The sequence below is a fragment of the Neodiprion pinetum genome, chromosome 2 (assembly GCF_021155775.2).
Source record: "Neodiprion pinetum isolate iyNeoPine1 chromosome 2, iyNeoPine1.2, whole genome shotgun sequence".
In the NCBI taxonomy this organism is placed as follows: Eukaryota; Metazoa; Arthropoda; class Insecta; order Hymenoptera; family Diprionidae; genus Neodiprion; species Neodiprion pinetum.
Genome location: NC_060233.1, coordinates 2,006,220 through 2,023,393, shown reverse-complemented (window position 1 = coordinate 2,023,393; position 17,174 = coordinate 2,006,220). Strand labels below are relative to the sequence as shown.

General features: G+C 36.7%; 2 protein-coding genes across 5 annotated transcripts; one reads left to right on the top strand and one right to left on the bottom strand.

The window, feature by feature from the left end:
• Nucleotides 1–235: 235 nt before the first annotated feature.
• LOC124212395 (DENN domain-containing protein 1A) lies at nt 236–9,734 on the top strand. Of its 3 annotated transcripts, XM_046612343.2 has the most exons (15): nt 236–501; nt 985–1,140; nt 1,245–1,382; nt 1,568–1,703; nt 1,783–1,836; nt 1,916–2,173; nt 2,825–2,926; nt 3,047–3,274; nt 3,355–3,531; nt 4,879–4,911; nt 5,112–5,166; nt 5,236–5,419; nt 5,542–5,674; nt 6,592–7,419; nt 8,271–9,734. In XM_046612343.2, exons 1-15 carry the CDS (start codon nt 485–487, stop codon nt 8,637–8,639), a joined length of 2,868 nt encoding a protein of 955 aa, XP_046468299.1. In that variant the 5' UTR covers nt 236–484; the 3' UTR covers nt 8,640–9,734. The 3 variants fall into 3 exon arrangements, with proteins under 3 accessions (XP_046468299.1, XP_046468301.1, XP_068989448.1); XM_046612345.2 differs by lacking the exon at nt 4,879–4,911; XM_069133347.1 differs by lacking the exon at nt 6,592–7,419 and having other exon boundaries at nt 238–501.
• ValRS (Valyl-tRNA synthetase) lies at nt 9,725–15,722 on the bottom strand. Of its 2 annotated transcripts, XM_046612339.2 has the most exons (18): nt 14,885–15,722; nt 14,554–14,727; nt 14,330–14,457; nt 14,069–14,233; nt 13,793–13,994; nt 13,431–13,719; nt 13,241–13,365; nt 13,006–13,151; nt 12,713–12,920; nt 12,434–12,610; nt 12,241–12,362; nt 12,011–12,119; nt 11,671–11,949; nt 11,244–11,579; nt 10,797–10,952; nt 10,491–10,694; nt 10,127–10,402; nt 9,725–10,035 (listed from the first exon to the last, which is right to left on the bottom strand). In XM_046612339.2, exons 1-18 carry the CDS (start codon nt 15,047–15,049, stop codon nt 9,817–9,819), a joined length of 3,480 nt encoding a protein of 1,159 aa, XP_046468295.1. In that variant the 5' UTR covers nt 15,050–15,722; the 3' UTR covers nt 9,725–9,816. The 2 variants fall into 2 exon arrangements, with proteins under 2 accessions (XP_046468295.1, XP_046468297.1); XM_046612341.2 differs by lacking the exon at nt 11,244–11,579 and having other exon boundaries at nt 14,885–15,718.
• Between the last annotated feature and the right edge of the window lie 1,452 nt (nt 15,723–17,174).

Here is a 17,174-nt window from a genome sequence, read left to right as displayed (position 1 = left end):
AGGTATTCATTATAATTCTCAAAAAAGAGACTTCGGTCGGCCAGTCTCTTGTACTGTAAATCGGTGTTGTTATATTTCGCGTCAATCGAGATTCCGGTCGGTCAAGAGGAACCAAAACAGTGGCAACTCCGTAGGTAAAATAGATCGAAGTAAAAAAAAAATATGTCTATTTTCATCTCTAAGAATGGTGACTAATCCATGGTATTTGATAAATGTGGGTTGGGGCGACGATCTCCATCGCGTACATTTTCATTGACAATAAAAGTGATAGTATATGGATAATACACTCTGTGACGTCTGACTCAGATAGGCTAGTCGTGCGACGTGAGTGAAATGTCAGAAAATGTAACTGGAGTGCGTTTGTGATTAATCGTAAATAGTTCACCGTCAAGTTCACGATTAATTTATATAATGTAGCGCAATGCTCTCACAAATACGTGTCAAATATTCCTACTGAACAAATTTTTCTCTCAAAAACCGCATAATGGGATCCAGACTGAGGTATTAAGATTGTTCAATGTATATCTGTTTCCTTCCGGCCGTCTCTTTGATTATTCACCTACTCTCAAATACTTCTCATTTTAATTATATGCACAGAATAGAGAATGATTCAATTTTTTACCAAGGTCTTATTGAGTGCGTTAAATTTTCACTGCCTCCACATTTGCCGACCATGAGAGCAGCTCTAGAAAGTTGAAAAAAAAAATCCTTACAAAGCATCCCTGAAAGTTTATATATTGCGTCAGAGAAACGTGGAATAATTTTTTTTCCTCTTCCCACCTCCTTAAATGTCGATGTAATCTTGTTTGTGTCGGTAAATTTCCTTTGGAAAAAGGAAAGCAGATGTGCGTTGGGACGATGGCAGCAATCTAAACATAACCCTTCTTTTGAACTGTTGAACAGGAATTCTTTTATCTCAATAAAAAATTACGAATCTACAAATAAACACCCATACTCTAATTTAATGGTGCTTTGTTTCTCTAGAGAAAATGTGCGACACCTGTTCGAGTGTTTCTGCGAAGTTGCTGCGCCTGTTGCGGACAAAGATCCCTGGCTACTTCAGAGGTTCCCTGAATCATTTTCCGAAGAAGAAATACTTAAATCTGTTCCTAAATTTGCGTACCCTTGTAGTTTCGAAAAGTAAGACATTTTTCTGTTACACCTTGAATATTTTTCATTACGTCATCTTACATTCTAAGCTCTAAGGAAAGTAATGTAATTTATGTAAAAAACCATTGTTTCAGCGTTCTTGTTCAGCACTTTTCATTTGTATTGACGAGTATCGATTCAAAATGGACGTTTGGATTTTGTCGACACGATCCCAAGACGGAAACGGCATTAGTAATTTTGAGTGCCTTGCCTTGGCACGAAACATTTTACAAGTATGTTGTCATCTTTTTTCTTCTGTCGAAAACAACATTGAGTGCAAACATTCTCATTGTCAGATTTTCCTTGATATTCGATAAGCAAATTAGAAGTAGACAGAACATTTTGTCTGCGTTTGTCAGTACTTGTCTTGCATCCTCCGATCTTACCATGTAATAATGGCAAACGCTTTCTTGCCCAGATTGTTGAATCATATTGCGGTAATAACTGCAAGCGGCAAAGATGGAGATCTTTGGAAATTCCTTCAAGATGTTTATAGCAAGGGTGTTCCTGCTCCTGGAGCTTCGCTCACCATTCCTCTTCCAGATCCTAGTGTTGTAAGTGCGAATAATTGAGAAAACTTTTATATAAAAATATAATAACCTCAGTCAATAATAAGATTTGTATTTTTTTCAGGTATTTGTTTGTCAAAGCCCAAAACAATTTCAGTTGCCTAGTATACCAGAAAATGTGAGCACATATTATCTAAATCTTTTGCTAGTACTATTACGTTTACTAGAATAATGCATTGACCTTGTTTATATTTCAGAGAAATTTGACTGAGTATTATAGCGCCATTGATTCGCACAATATGATGATGGTGTTTGCCTCCATGCTCTATGAAAGACGTATTATATTTACTTCGAAAAGGTTGTCAAGGCTGAGCGCCTGCGTTCAAGCCTGCAACGCCCTTATCTACCCGATGATTTGGCAGCACATATATATCCCTGTTTTGCCATTGGCTCTGATGGATTATTTGCTAGCTCCGATGCCTTTCCTCATCGGTGTGCCAGCGCCCATACTTGAGGTATTATAAAATTTTTTTACTCAAACGGACGTTGATCATTGAAAATTTTTCTTTAGCATTCATTGCATCGGTATTTACTTCAGGAGGTGTGATAAATCGTACATACATGTTTTATGTAACACAAGTAGCACTTATCTAATTTATTACACAACTCCACCTGAAACTCAATACCAGATACGAACTCAATGAAAAACGTACGAAACTTTTTTTCCTGTTAAAGCAAATCTGTATTAAATTAATTTATTTATTTTCATGAAAACAAACAAAAACAAAAAACAAAATAAAAAAAAACGTAAAAAAGGAGATACATTTAGTAAGTATCATAAAATTTTATTGTAGTAAATTTGAGTGAAATCCGAAATTATAGGGTTGAGGAAGAATCAGTCATTCTCTTCACAGTATCTCTTTATCTCTGATTATTCTTGTCTTGTTTGCAAAAAAATGCGAAGGAAATTTACACCAAATCAATTTTCTGGTCACAATTCAATTTAAAATTATATTTTAGAGATAAACCAATAACCAAAAGTTGACCGATATATGACCTTGGTGGTACAACGTCAACACATAATATTACCACGTCTGGCATGCGTCCATATTGATAACGTTCAAGGCAAACTTTTATACTCGTATTTATTAAAAAAACAATTTTAGAGAGTGCGTCAAAGCGATTTGGGTGAAGTAGTAATCCTTGATGCCGACAACAACACTATCCAATCCCCGTTTGACGATCTGGAGTCCTTGCCTCAAGATGTGGTAAGATTGTTTGATTAATCTTACACAGAAGGACATTGATTTATACTCATACCTGTGCTATGCTACGAAAATTAACAACTTATTAGTTCAGGTAATGTAGATCATTTTGTTATTACTTAGATAATTAATCTCAGAAGAGCACTGCGTAACAGAGCTGCGTTGCTTGGCGATGGAGTGTCAAGGGCATTTCTACGCGCATTAGTTCAATTGACGGCTGGTTACAGAGAGGCTCTAACTCTCCAGCAAGGGGAACGTATAACGTTTGATGAAAAGGCCTTCGTAGACAGTCGGCCCTCGTCGATGCAACCCTTTCTTCGTAAAATGCTGGAATTACAAATATTTCAACAAGTGAGCATTGTCATTATCAAATGATTCCTTTCAGTTTTAGAGTTTTGCTTCAAACTTAAACCGACGTTCTGCTTTCTCAGTTTATAGAAGAACGTTTACACATGCTCAATTCCGGTCTCGGTTTCTCTGATGAATTCGAAATGGAGGCTCTTAATTATTCGGAAAAATCTGGCAGTAAATTTCGACAGCAGTATCGTGAATGGTCGTACGCAATGCGTAAGGAGGGCTCTGCATTTTTTCGAAGCGTCAAAGATAAGGTCAGCTAAATCTGTATTTTTAACCTTCTGTTTTAATTTTATTGGTACACTAGGGGCTTCGCCCCTGCGCGCTTCGCGCGCCAACCCCACGTCGGCGCTCGCTTCGCTCGCCGCCGAGGTCTCTGCGCTACACACCTCACTATTTCCTTATACTGTGTCTCTTAGACAGGTGAATTTATTTGTGCTGATTTGATGACAGGTCTGCAACTGTTGATCGGTTGTTTCCGATCAACCCGACATTGTTATTGGCTCCCTATGCAGGTCTGCTCAGATTGTTTTCGTAAACGAATCCACTAACATGTACAAAACCCCCGATGCCATGCATCCCCAATTGCATTTGGCGACTTATTTTGCTATAGTTATTATTTTCCCCATAGTAGAAGAAATTCATAGCTTTGCTATAAGTAGAATTTCTATGGCTTCAGACAAATTAAAAACTCGTTATGATATTTGAGCGAGGGATATAAAATTTAATCCCGGAGATTCTGTCTGGCTCTTTCAACCTCGAAGATAGAAAGGACGGTGTCCGAAATTACAAAGAAACTGGGAAAGCCCTTACTTAGTGGTTAACCGGATCAAGGATTTACAGGATCCAAAAAAACCTATTTCTTCTCTGATATAACTCTCCTTGAGTTCTGTTTCATTACTTCTGCTGACATGTTTGCTAGTATAATATATTTGAAACGATACTCAGTCTCACCTCTGCGTGTCGATCTTGAGTGCCGTACACACAATACGCCAGCGCACGAAAAAGACAATTCCCGTCGGGATTCATCTTGATAATTCTCGTTTGCATGTTTATTTTTTGCGTGTCAGGAACAGATACCTATAAAAATATTTATCAAAGACTGTCATGAACAGCCGATGACAGCTGTCAAAGGAAGTTTTTTCTGCTAGATGTTTTTTGTTTTTTTTTGGCATCTCACCCCACCGCCAACTTCATACGTATAGTATTTTGTTATTATAATCTTTTTTATACTATTGTTATTATAATCTTTTTTACCAGTTCATTTGTTCAGAACTTTTTTATTAGATAGAGAGATTACAGTGTTGAGGTAAAGGAATTGCGGTTTCGTAATGCTTTTGTTTTACTTGCCTTTTTACTTATAAACATTTACATCTTTTCAAATTTCAACCCTCGCTTGTGGTTTTAGTGAAGCTTTAATTATAAATGTTCCTATAGTATCATTATTCGATTGCTCTCCGTTGTTTTTGTTCGGTGTTGAAAATTCAATTAGCAGCACAGAATTCTACGTCATGGTTCCACGGGAAATCATCAGAAAAAAGGTTGCTTGATGTATGTGTTTTTTTCGTCTGCTCACTGTTCAGAGCTTTTCATTTTTTCAGGCCAATCCCGCAGTCAAATCAGCTGTTAAATCGGTAAGTTAGAAGTGTGAAAACATTCGTTTAATAATCAGAAATTGTTTATTTATTACTACCAAACAGCAACATAATCTCTTGGTTAAATTATTTTTCTTAATTCATCCTATCTATTTTATCTCATGTATCAGTAAAAATCGTTTATATAACAATGAGATTCTGGATTGTTATGATTGTTGGTTTTTCAATTTTAATTACAGGTCAAGGAGAAGGGTAAAGACATGAAAACTGCATACAAAGGCTTACGCTGGAAAGGTAGTTATCCCTAATCATTCATTAAAGAGCGTTCGACGTAATTCACACCAATTTGTAATTTATTTTGAGGTCGAACAAATAGACAAGAAAGCGGCATGAGATACCAACAGCCCAGGTCAGCTCCAAGCTCTCCTACGTTGGATAGAAGACCTGTTGCATTTGCGTCTCCTTCGAAACCACCTGCCGGCTACACGGCAACGACTAGCTATCGAAAAGACCTTCGTTTCCGAAACACTGCTGTACCCGACACAAGGTAAGCTTTAAAATCATCACACAGTAACAATCGAAAATAATTATTTTCGTTTAAAATGAAATTGATTCAATTTAAGTAGATCTCTGTGAAAATTTTGATAGTAACGAATGCTTCTCTTACAGCAGGAAGCAATATTCTCCATTGAGTCCCAGTTCACCCGAGGAAACAGATTATCCAGTTGAAAGGCTAGACATAGATCTGATGAACGAACTTCGAGATGTTATTTATCCTAATACTCCACCTGTCGATAGAACGGTGAGTTTACAATCACAGATTTTTTAAATTAGAGTATCTTGATAATTCGAATATTATTCCGCATTTGGTAAATTAAAACAATATTTTATAAATCCTGCAAATCATGTTATATTTGTCGATTTTTTGGTGACAGGAAAAAATAAAGAATTAGCACTTTTCGTTCCATTGTTCTTGTGTAATGTTCGATTTAACGTGTTCGAAAGTTAAGAACGTGTTTATTTTAACGATTAACAATGTAAAACTAAAGAAAAACTATCATTTTTCTCTCTCTCTCTCTCTCTCTCTCTCGTTTCCTCCCTTTATGTGTATGCTTCTTTTTTTTGTATGTGCTAGTGTACCGTCATTTTTGCAAAATGTTTAATATACTAGTATCGTCAATATTGTCTGACTATAGCTTGTTTGCGCCTCTGATTTCTCTGATGAATGGTTTGAACGACGATCACTTCACACTCACCGCAATAGCACAACATTAACATCTATAGATATAATAAATTTTAAAGCATGTTATATGTACCACAAGATTGAATTAAAGCTGCACAGTCACACCGACTTTGTCCTCGTGTTCTCTTTCCTACAGTCTTAAAGTTTCTTGACTTTTTTTGATCTTTGTGCCGGTGTGATCGTGCAGGCCTAATAATCACAGTCCGTCAATCCTAGTACATTTCTTTCAACACTGTTTATTGTTTTTCATATTTAATTTATTAAATTTACAATATGTATGTTGATTTTTCATCAATACTTATCTCGAATAACAGCGCACTTATTTATTGTTTTGTATAAAACGAGAAAACCAATCAAACCAGAGAGACTTGATTTTATAATTGAATCCCACTTGAATTTTGATCTCCAATAATAATTGTAATAATAATGAGCACCGCATATGAATGGAAGTGAGTGTGATGTGCATAAACTTTCAGTTGAAGCCAGTGCGCAGTTTAGACAGCTTGAGGTCTGCATGGAGTGGGCGCTTGCGGCACGGCCCTCTTCCCTCCGACACTTCCATTGCCACCGACATTTATGAAGCCTCCCGTACTTCAAATTCCTTCTATTCCTCCACCCTAGAATCATCCTCGACTAGTTCCAATGCTCAATGCACAACAAATCACAAACTGCTAGAACCCGGCACGCCATTGAATTCTGCAACTTTTGATACCCTGCTAGATATTTCCGATACTTCAACTACTAATAGCAGCTCTAACATTAACGGAAATGACACGTCAAGTCCGTCTTCGATCAGATCTTTGTTCAATTTGAAAAATTCGGACAGTATTCCATTCGCTTCACTTGGGACCGAAGATCAGGCGTCCAACAGTTCTAGAATGGATAATCTTGTGGAGAAATCTACTCGCGATTCTCACGAATTTGTCAATCTGACCAATCCGTTCGTTAACAAAAGCATATCTCATAATCAGAGTTTGTTGGAACATGACGATGACCAAAATAAAAGTGGAGAAAATTCAAAGACTATCGCACACGTCGTGCAAGATTCGGAAAATTCTTTTCATCGTGAAAACCAATCTTTGTTACGGATTTCTTGGTTTAATAATCTATTGGATGCTAATTTGAATATTACAGATCCTAGCTCGCAATTAATTGCTGACGATCCATTTGACACAAGCCAAATACTGAACCCTTTCCACCCACAGAACCCATTGTTAATTCATCCCATCAGCCTAAAGCCGAGTCCGACCAGCATTCAACCACTCCCTCCATTAAATAATCAGCATTACTCTGCACAGGCTAAGGTAAACATGAGTCATGTCATTATCTTAATCGATTGATAATTTATATAAAGTTATTATTATTTTTTGCACAACTTATTTTTACCCATCTACTACTATTATTAGGTAAGATAAAACCTATCATTTTGCTTTTATTCATCAGGCTTCTTAATCGTTCCAAACTTTCTACAATATTGACTTAACTTTGGGTATCGATTTGCAATTTGGTAATTAATTCAAGAAACAAGCCAGTTTAAAACTCGTGTTGCATAAAATATATTCTGCTCGTCATTTGCGTTTATTGAGAAGCCTGAAATATCAAGAATATCATTGAAAGTCGCTAGATTAAATATTTGATTTGCACTTGCAAGTAAAATTAGTGTCGTTGTGTCACCTTGTATTATTTTACTGGCACTCAATGTTCATAGATCCGATAGTAATATTATGCCGTTATTTTTTTTATACTACAATTGATTATGCTCGTGGCTATATTGACATGAATTTCACTCATCTTTTTCTATCGATTGGTGATCGAAACTGTGTATAGTTTCACCTGTAATTTAGTTAAAACAAAAACAGAGATAAAGAACAATTAAAAACAACCAATTACACAACGTCCAATGCTTTTGCAGCCTTTTTTTTTTTGTTTTGTTTTAAGCAGTGTTGTCATAAAGTATTTATTATTGTATTTTTGATCGTGTTCCGAATAATGCAAATTTTTACAGAGTCTGGTGAAAAATATCTTGTCTGTGTAAATTATACTGAGGATTATGCTGAGAGTATTCATAAGTAAACTTATGAAGATAATGCAATAACGAATTAATTTACCTGGTTGCGGAAAATAAAAAATATTTATCGTCAATATTACGTTTCAGGATACACCAGAGCCCCACGATTTAATCAGACTAGATTCAACGAATAGCGATGATGAGTTTGACCCACTTTTATCAAAGTCTGTAAAGAGTAACAGCGCCAAACAAATGACTCAGTCATTGCATCTTCCACAGATGGGAGAAGGTCTGACAAATCCTTTATATCCGTACTTTTTACCACAGCATAAAGCTAGGGAGGATCTTGATTTACTCCAGGAGTATGGTCTTGATTTTAATAAATTTAATCTAGCCAACGGCCCGTCTTCCGCAATGACTACATCGTGTAATCACACAATACAAGAATCTAGCACAACTGCTTCGTTCAATACAACCACTGTTAAGACACAGAATAATTGGACAAAATTTGAATGAATAGAATTTTGAGCGAAGTTTTATACATATCAAGATAGCGAATAATAATATTGATGATAATGATAATAATAATAATAATTGTAAATACGTGAATTATATTTGTTACTATTTATACGTGGATATGAGATTGTGAATATCGTTTTGGTGTGAAAGGCGTAAGTTTGTTCGAAATTGGAATAGATGACGGAAATACGATCCTTTTTACTGTATAGAATTTGTCTTATAAATCGAAAGAGTACACTTTAATTCGTTTTATTGCAATCAATACGAAAGAACACAGGGTCAAAGATGAGTTATAAGTTTAAATTTTCTGTAGGTATACATATTAGGGTGGTCCTTGCTTTAGATTTTTTCGAATTTTGACCAAAGTGCCCCTTAAATTGGTTCTAAATAAATTAAAATATCTTAGAAATATGTACCGAAATTTGAGTAAGAACGTGTGCAATTTTAAATAACAAACTTCACAACCCTTGCCAAAGAGTTTAGAGGTGAGATAGAGTTCCGTACTTTGGTGGGGGTTTTAATTCATTTATTTGGAACCAATTTACAGGGTGGCTGAGTCAAAATTAAAGATAAAGTCGAAAATAAAGACCACCCTAGCATACATACAGGGTCATTCATTAATTACCCAACCTCAGGTAAAATCTGCTGCGTCGGTCGCCTTTGTGGTCAGTATTTAATAAATGACCTTGTAGATACGTTGTACGTTTTATTTATACGAAATATTTTACAGTCCACTACTTATGAAATCAAGCAGGAAAAAAAAATCTTGTTAACTTTAACCATGTTACACGCATCATGTTATAGTTTATTTAGTTTCGAAGTAGATCCAATACTCATTTTCAGATACATAATTTAATTGTTATATATTATTACCCGTAAATTTGTTATTTTTTGTTTTTTGTAAAAATCCGCAGTTCAATAATGTAAAGCCTAATAAGAATAACAGGCCTGTAGATAATTTTTAATTTTAAATGCTCAAATAGCACAAATAATAAATTATAATAAAGAAGTTTATAGTATTCTTGGGATTTTTAATACAGTTTTATCGCAGCCCGAAATCGAGGATGAAATAAAAATAACGATTTCAATGTTTTCAGCGATTTGTTTTTACTTCATTTAATAAAGAAAAATCATAGAATTACATACAAATTCGAATCTAAGAAATTGAAAACTGCTATTGCATCAGCTGTAAAGCGTCCATTGCTTCTACCAGCCATTCCAATTCGCCTTTGCTACTGGTTAACTTTTCCGTGTTTGCTAATTGGACATCCGCAGGAACTTTAGTGGAATAATCAACTGCCGACATAGCCTGTTCCAGCTTATTTATACTCTCTGTAAGTATTCCTTTCTTTTTACCAAGTTTTTCAAGTTCCTTTTTCGGATCAACCAATCCCTAAAATCACAAATTACAATGAATGTTATAGTTTTCAACATATGATTAACTTACGATATGGGTACAGTGATTTTCATATTATTTTTTTCACCTTAAGTAATAAGTGAACTTGGATCTTGTCTGTCACGGGGATGATAACGCATCCGGCTGGAGCATTGTCGAGATAAATTATTGAGTAAGCAAGTGTCCCAATCAACAAAGAGTACGTTTTGACTTTTTCTTTGATACTGTCTTCCGTAGATGTGACAAATGCGTCAGTTTTAGTCTTGTTTGGTAAATTATATGTAGCTCGTGCGGATCTTATGGATTTAATAATTTTCTGAGCAACGTCAACATCCGCTTCTATGCCTTGATCCCTCCAAGGACACTAATGGAACAGAAAAATATACTTTCAATATTGAATCACCGTCGCTGCATTGAACAAAAATTCTCAAAAAAAAAATATCGTCATTCACCTCACGTTCTTCTGGATACGGAGCCACGCAAATACTTGGATAAATTAATTTTTTACGTGGTAAACGTTGGTAAAGTTCCTCCGTTATGAAGGGCATGAATGGACTGAGTAAACGCAATCCTATGTCCAAGCTTTTGAACAACACTTTTTGAGCTGTTGACTTAGTCTCTTTATTTCCACCTTGGAAAACAGGCTTCAGATATTCCTGAAAAATGAAAGTAAGTGACGGTTATATACTGTTCCACTGTTTAGAGCAAGTGATTGAAAAAAAGAAGAAATTGGTTGACATATGTTATTCAATTCTGACCAGATAAACGTCGCACAAATCGTACAGCCAGAGATTGTAACAGGCTGTAGTTGCAGCTGTAAGATCATACTGAGCTATTCCCTCGTCACAAACTTTCGCCGCATAACTCAACCTTGAAAGCATCCACAAGTCTACTTCTGTTTCATTTCCAGAGAGCTGTAAGATTTTCACTACAAGTTTATACACCTGTTTATTTTTTAATTTCAACAATAACAAAACACAATTTATAAGAACGAAAACCCAACATGCTGAAATGGTAATGTACACTGCTGAGAAAAATGACAAAATTGTACTTATTTTCAGTAGAAAATAATCTAGAATATTATAAAAAATAAATGTTACAATAATTTTTAGAACGAAACTCAAACTGCATCCCAAGCTGGAAATATTTTGAATACCAAACATACTACAAACAATAATTGAGTAAACGCTATTGTCACAGCGTACCTGATATCCCTTTTTACGACTACTGCTAACGTTACTTTTAGTCTGTTGATAAACTTCGCCGTCTTCTGGGTGAAAACTGGATCTTTCATGTGTACTATAGCTTTTGATGTGGTTAAACCATCGTAAAAGATGTGGTCTATGCGAAAAATCAATACGCAGGCACTTCAACGTTTCATGAACCTTAACATCAGCCTGGGAAGGCGTGTATCCATTTATGTACGAATAATCTGCCAAGAAGTTATTTAGCGCGTCTTGAACACAATTTTCGTTTAGTGTGTGCTGGTACCATTTATAATCGCCAACGACATCCTCCGCGCTCGAAATCGCGCAGCGTTTCTAACGTGACATTTGCAATAAAATTTTCAAATACAAATTTTCCGCATTGATGTTTAATTGCGTTTAGAAACGTTTCATTCTCTTTCCTCACCTCATCACTTTCAGCGTCGAATTCGAATCCATCTCCTAAGTACATCAGGGCGAACTTTGTCGCATTCCAAAGCTTATTGCAGAAAAATCTGTAACCCTGAACTCGCAAAATATCGAGATTGATGTCACGTCCTTGAGTTGTGTAAGCGCACAGCGCAAATCTCAATGCGTCTGTTCCGCATTCCGGAATTCCCTGAGGATAATCCTGCTTCTGTCCTTCTGTGGCTTTTTTAAGTTCTTTCGGATCCAAATTCGAATCCAACAATTGTTTGTGGAGATCCTGAAATAATATCTCAGTTTAATAAACATTGAAACGGTGCCAGAAAATTTTTCATACTCACCTCTAGAGATATTCCGTGTATCACGTCCATCGGGTCAATGACATTTCCCAAAGATTTACTCATTTTTCTTCCATGTGCGTCTCTCACCATAGCATGTAAGAAGACTTCCCTGTTATAAGTAAAGAAAAATAGTATTTCTGTGGTGTTACGAGTCAAATTTTTACTAGTTAAGTTCATAAAAAGGTAAAAATTGAGAAGCGAAATTTTCACAAATTATACGCAGGACTTACTTAAATGGTAATTTACCCAGGAGCTTTCGACCAAGGAAAACCATTCTTGCTACCCAAAAGAAGAGTATATCATGTCCTGTCTCCAACAAAGTTCCAGGATAGAAAGCTTTCAATTCCTCGGACTAAAACCAGATTTGCACGAGATAAGGCAATGTGATAAGTTTGAACTAAATGGCTATGTGTATTCACATACTTCTTCTGGCCAGCCAAAGATAGAGAATGGAAAGAGACCGGAAGAAAACCAAGTATCTAAGACATCAGGATCCTGTTCCAGCTTAATATTATCAATGCTGACATTGAACCGGTTTGCAGCTTTTTCTTTCGCCTCTGCCTCTGTTCTTCCGCTCACCCAATAATTGTTGTCATTTTCCTGAAATAGTTTGTGCCATTCGAAATGGACTTCTCATTGTATACGTGAGACAAATTCGATCTTATTATAACTTCAGAAATTACGTTAAAAATGATGACTTACAGTTCCAGCTGGAACAGCTGAGTCCAAAATGGATACAAAATATGCTGGGATTCGATGACCCCACCAAAGCTGACGAGAAATACACCAATCTCTGATACCCTCCAACCAATGATTCCAAGTTCTTTTATGCTGCTCTGGAATAATCTTTAACTCTCCATTTTCAACAACCTTGATAGCATCAGCAGCCATTTCATCACACTTGACGTACCTATAATTGCAAGATATAATTTCGTGTATCAAGCTTCTCTTAAAGAGTGAAGAAATGTCATCAAATGTAGACAGGATTTACCAACCACTGCGGTTTCATTAGTGGTTCAACGACGTCCTTGGATCGACTACAAATTGGTACAACCATTGCATTGTCTTTGGTCTCAATATATAATCCTCTTTCCGTCAATTGTTGCAGAATAGCCTTTCGCGCATCGAATCTTTTCATACCCTGAAATGATAGAAGCATGCACTAATCTCTCAACACTTCAACTATCATATAATTAATTTTAGTTTATTTGAATTGAGGATGATAAGTACCGTGAATTTGCCATAGTTTCCGATGATATTTCCCGCGTCATCAAAAATTGTTATAAATGGCAAGTCGTGCCTCTTTCCAACTTCATAATCATTAGGGTCATGCGCAGGTGTTATTTTCACAGCGCCTAATTAATGCAACGAGAATTAAGCCAAGATGTTCTCTTTCAAAGTAGCAAAGATGATAATTTACCTGTTCCAAATTCCATTTCCACAAAATCGTCAGTTATGATCGGTATCTTTCTATCGCAGAAAGGATGTTTCACGTATTTACCAATCAGGTGAGAATAACGAGCATCCTTGGGGTGTACTGCGACCGCAACATCTCCAAGCATTGTTTCAATACGAGTTGTAGCAACCACAACCTTTTCATTTGAGTCTTCTATTTCGTATGCAAATGATACGAGAACACCAAACTCAACTTTCTCTTTGTAGCCAGGAATAGCGAGAAAAGTTCTGCCAGGTAGCTCCATTTTGTCCACCTTGGAACGACAATGATCAGTTTATTTATCACCATTGAGATGTAATGAGACAGGAAATAAGAACAATTGTTACCTCAATATCGGAAATTGCACTTTTCAACGTACAAGACCAATTCACAAGACGATTACTCCTGTAAATATCCCCTGACTCATGCAGACGTACGAAAGCTTCGGTAACGGCGCGGCAGAGTTTTGGATCCATTGTGAAACAAGCGCGATCCCAATCAAAAGAGCTCCCGAGTTTACGAAGTTGCTCATAGATTCGATCTCCTTTTCTGCAGATTTGTAGAAAATTATAAAATTAACACCTAGATACATCGTACCAAAAACCAGGTCATGTTGCACTCACTCATTTTTCCACTCCCAAACTTTTTCCACAAATTTTTCCCTCCCGATGTCATGACGTGTCTTTTGTTCGTTCCTCCATAATTTCTTTTCAACTACCACTTGAGTCGCTATTCCAGCATGATCACAACCCGGATTCCAAAGTGTCGTTCGCCCCTTCATACGATTCCTGAAGTTCGAATGGTAAATCAACTATGTTACAAGGAGGAAGGAAAAATGATTTGAACAACTAAAAAATATATTATAATAGAAACTATCGACTTACCATCGGGTAATTACATCCTCGATCGCATTTGTCAGTGCATGTCCAAGATGTAAGGAACCAGTGACATTAGGTGGTGGAATAACCATGACAAATGTGCCTTTGGGATTTGTTTCGTTGATGCTTTTACGCTGGAAACGTGGTATACGATGAATGTGAATTGAATTCCTCTGCGTACGATGTCAGACACAACAAATTTATTACTGAAGGACTTTAACCAAACTTACTCCATATTCGGGTTTAAAGAAACCCTCGTTTCTCCACCAGGAATACCACGCTGCCTCGACAAAACGAGGGCTGTAGGCATCAGGCATCGGACAATTGACATCCTTCTTTTCCCCCTCTAGAGTGTTTATGGTATATAATACTGCTTGCTTGCTTTCCAGCTTTTTTTCAACCTTCTGCAAAACGTGTATACCTTAATGAATTTTTTTGTTTTCATGTAAAACCAAGGCGATCCAAGTATGTGAATGCGACAGGAAACCATATGGATTATGGAAACGTCATTGTTGCAGTTAACAATCAGGCAGAATTAAATAAAGTGAATGCGAAAATTACCTCAGGTTTTTCTTTGGGCTTAGTTGGAGCAGTGGTTTCTTTTTTATCTAGTTTTTGTTTGAACTTCTCCAATTTAGCCAACTTCTTAGCCTCTTTCTCAAGCTGTTTCGCTGTCTTTGGTTTCGCAGCCTCTCCCTCGGCTCCGTTTGCTGCCGTTTCAACCATTTTTATTGCAAATTATTCAAAACAAATAAATAATTCTCAGTTTACGGTATCGCGTGTTATTCGCTGCCTCGCTGAAAATCCCCGAAAATGTCAATATTGAAAACTTAACCAATTACTCCGCGTGGCCTGCACGCCGACTAGCTGATGTGAGAACAGAAAGGATTGCAAAAGCTGCAGGCGCAATGTTATGTGATTCGCTGTTTCGACGGAATCCATTATCAAGCGAGTTTCAAAAATGGGACAATTATTTGATTCTTCGCTAGCTAGGCCGAGTCGCACTGTGTTGTGTAATGTAATTCTTTAGAAATGAGAGTTTATACAGTTCCGTCTGAATATAGAAAGAAGAAAATAATTATATCCATCAGTAGAGTAACAAGGTGCACTGAAAATAATGCATAGGTTTGAGGTTATTTCGAGAATAGCTTATAAGCTTGAAATATAATTTTTTCCAAATCCTTAAATAATTTTGCAGCATCAAAGACAACTTAGATCGCACAAATTTATGAACCGAAGCTTTTCAATTTTGTACAGTACTTATCGGCCCGTCATTCAGACGAATCAATGTAAAGAACCTTTGAAATTCGCAACCAATTGCATGAACTGTACATTATGTGACCTGCCTGTATAATAGTGTTTTTCGATACTAGTGCGCGAAGGTGGCAATGCCCGCACAAGCGTGAAGGCGCAGCACGAGCCTGGAGACGAGTTGAAGGGCGAGTGTGGCGCATTCACGCGAGATAGGCATTGCCAACTTTCGCACGTGTATCGAACTCTATTTTTTGCTACACCTGTAATGGAAAGTCCGACATACACGATTATTTTTACACGAAACCACGGCACGATGTCTGTTTAGTGACGATGCAGCGATGTCGAGCACGGCAAAGAGTGACAAACTATTCCATCGGTAGGGCTAGTGGAGCTGTTTGCGAAATACGCAACTGTGGATAAAAGCGTGACGGTCTTTTTCGCACACCGCTAGCAATGTGTGAAGGTTCATCTTATACCGCCGGCAATGTGCGAAGGTTTTTTTCTCACACCCCTAGTAATGCGCGAAAGTTTTTCCCGCACATGTGTATAAAAGACTACTTTCGGTGCTTGTAAATGGTGCATAAAAATGGACTTTCCACGCAGGTGTTGCAAAAAATTAATTGTAAGATTAGCAAGTGCATATGTGTTCCGTGCAATCGTTGCGGTATATCTCGAGATTCGGTATTCTGTTCAGTAAACTGTAGGTCCTCGAATGCAGTTTTCGGTTTAACTGATGTACGTGTATTTGAATTGAAAGTTTAAAAGAAAGATTTTGGGAAAATATGAGGGATCTACGTTATGTGGAAGATCGTGCTCATTTGATTTTTCATGTTTTTTTCAATTTATTTTTTTTGAATTTGTGAAGAATCACGTCGTAGGACTTCGATTCTTATTTCTTTCCTAAAACTTATATTCAACTCAAAGATCACGATCCATAACACAACGATATATCAACCGGGAATCTTATTCTTCTAAATCAAAAGTTCATAATATTAAATTATAACTATTTTATGAGGTTTACAGATCCTGTACCTGGTGAAACTTGACTTCCAGGACTAGAGGTCCTTGATCCGGTGAAATTTGACTTCCAGGACGACCGCTCCGTAGTTTCGGCTGTTCAAATCTTTTACCTAGTGAAACTTGACTTCCAGGACTAGCGCTATGTAGTTCCTGTGCTCCAGGTTGTTTACCTGCTGGATCTTGACTTTCATCACTCGCGCTCAGCTGTAGGATCACCTGGTAGATACAGTTTTCTATTGATACTGATTCAATTATGAAATCCTACATCGGCTAATTCCGTAAGGTTGTATCTGCCAAAAATTCGATAATACAATAACTCGCAGTATGTATGATACATGGTAAGTAATGTATAATAATTAATGTGTTCCTCAATAAGTCTTGTAACAATATTTTTGTACTTGAAGCTTACGACGTTGGAGATTTTGAAAATATTACGTCCCTTCAGAAATCCTATTTTTTTAGAAAGGATAGAGAAAGTATGCTAGCGATGTATACATGTTGGTGTGTAGTACATAAATGAAATAGTAATTAGTAATCCTTGTACATACATGAGATATATAATTTATAATTAGTTCGT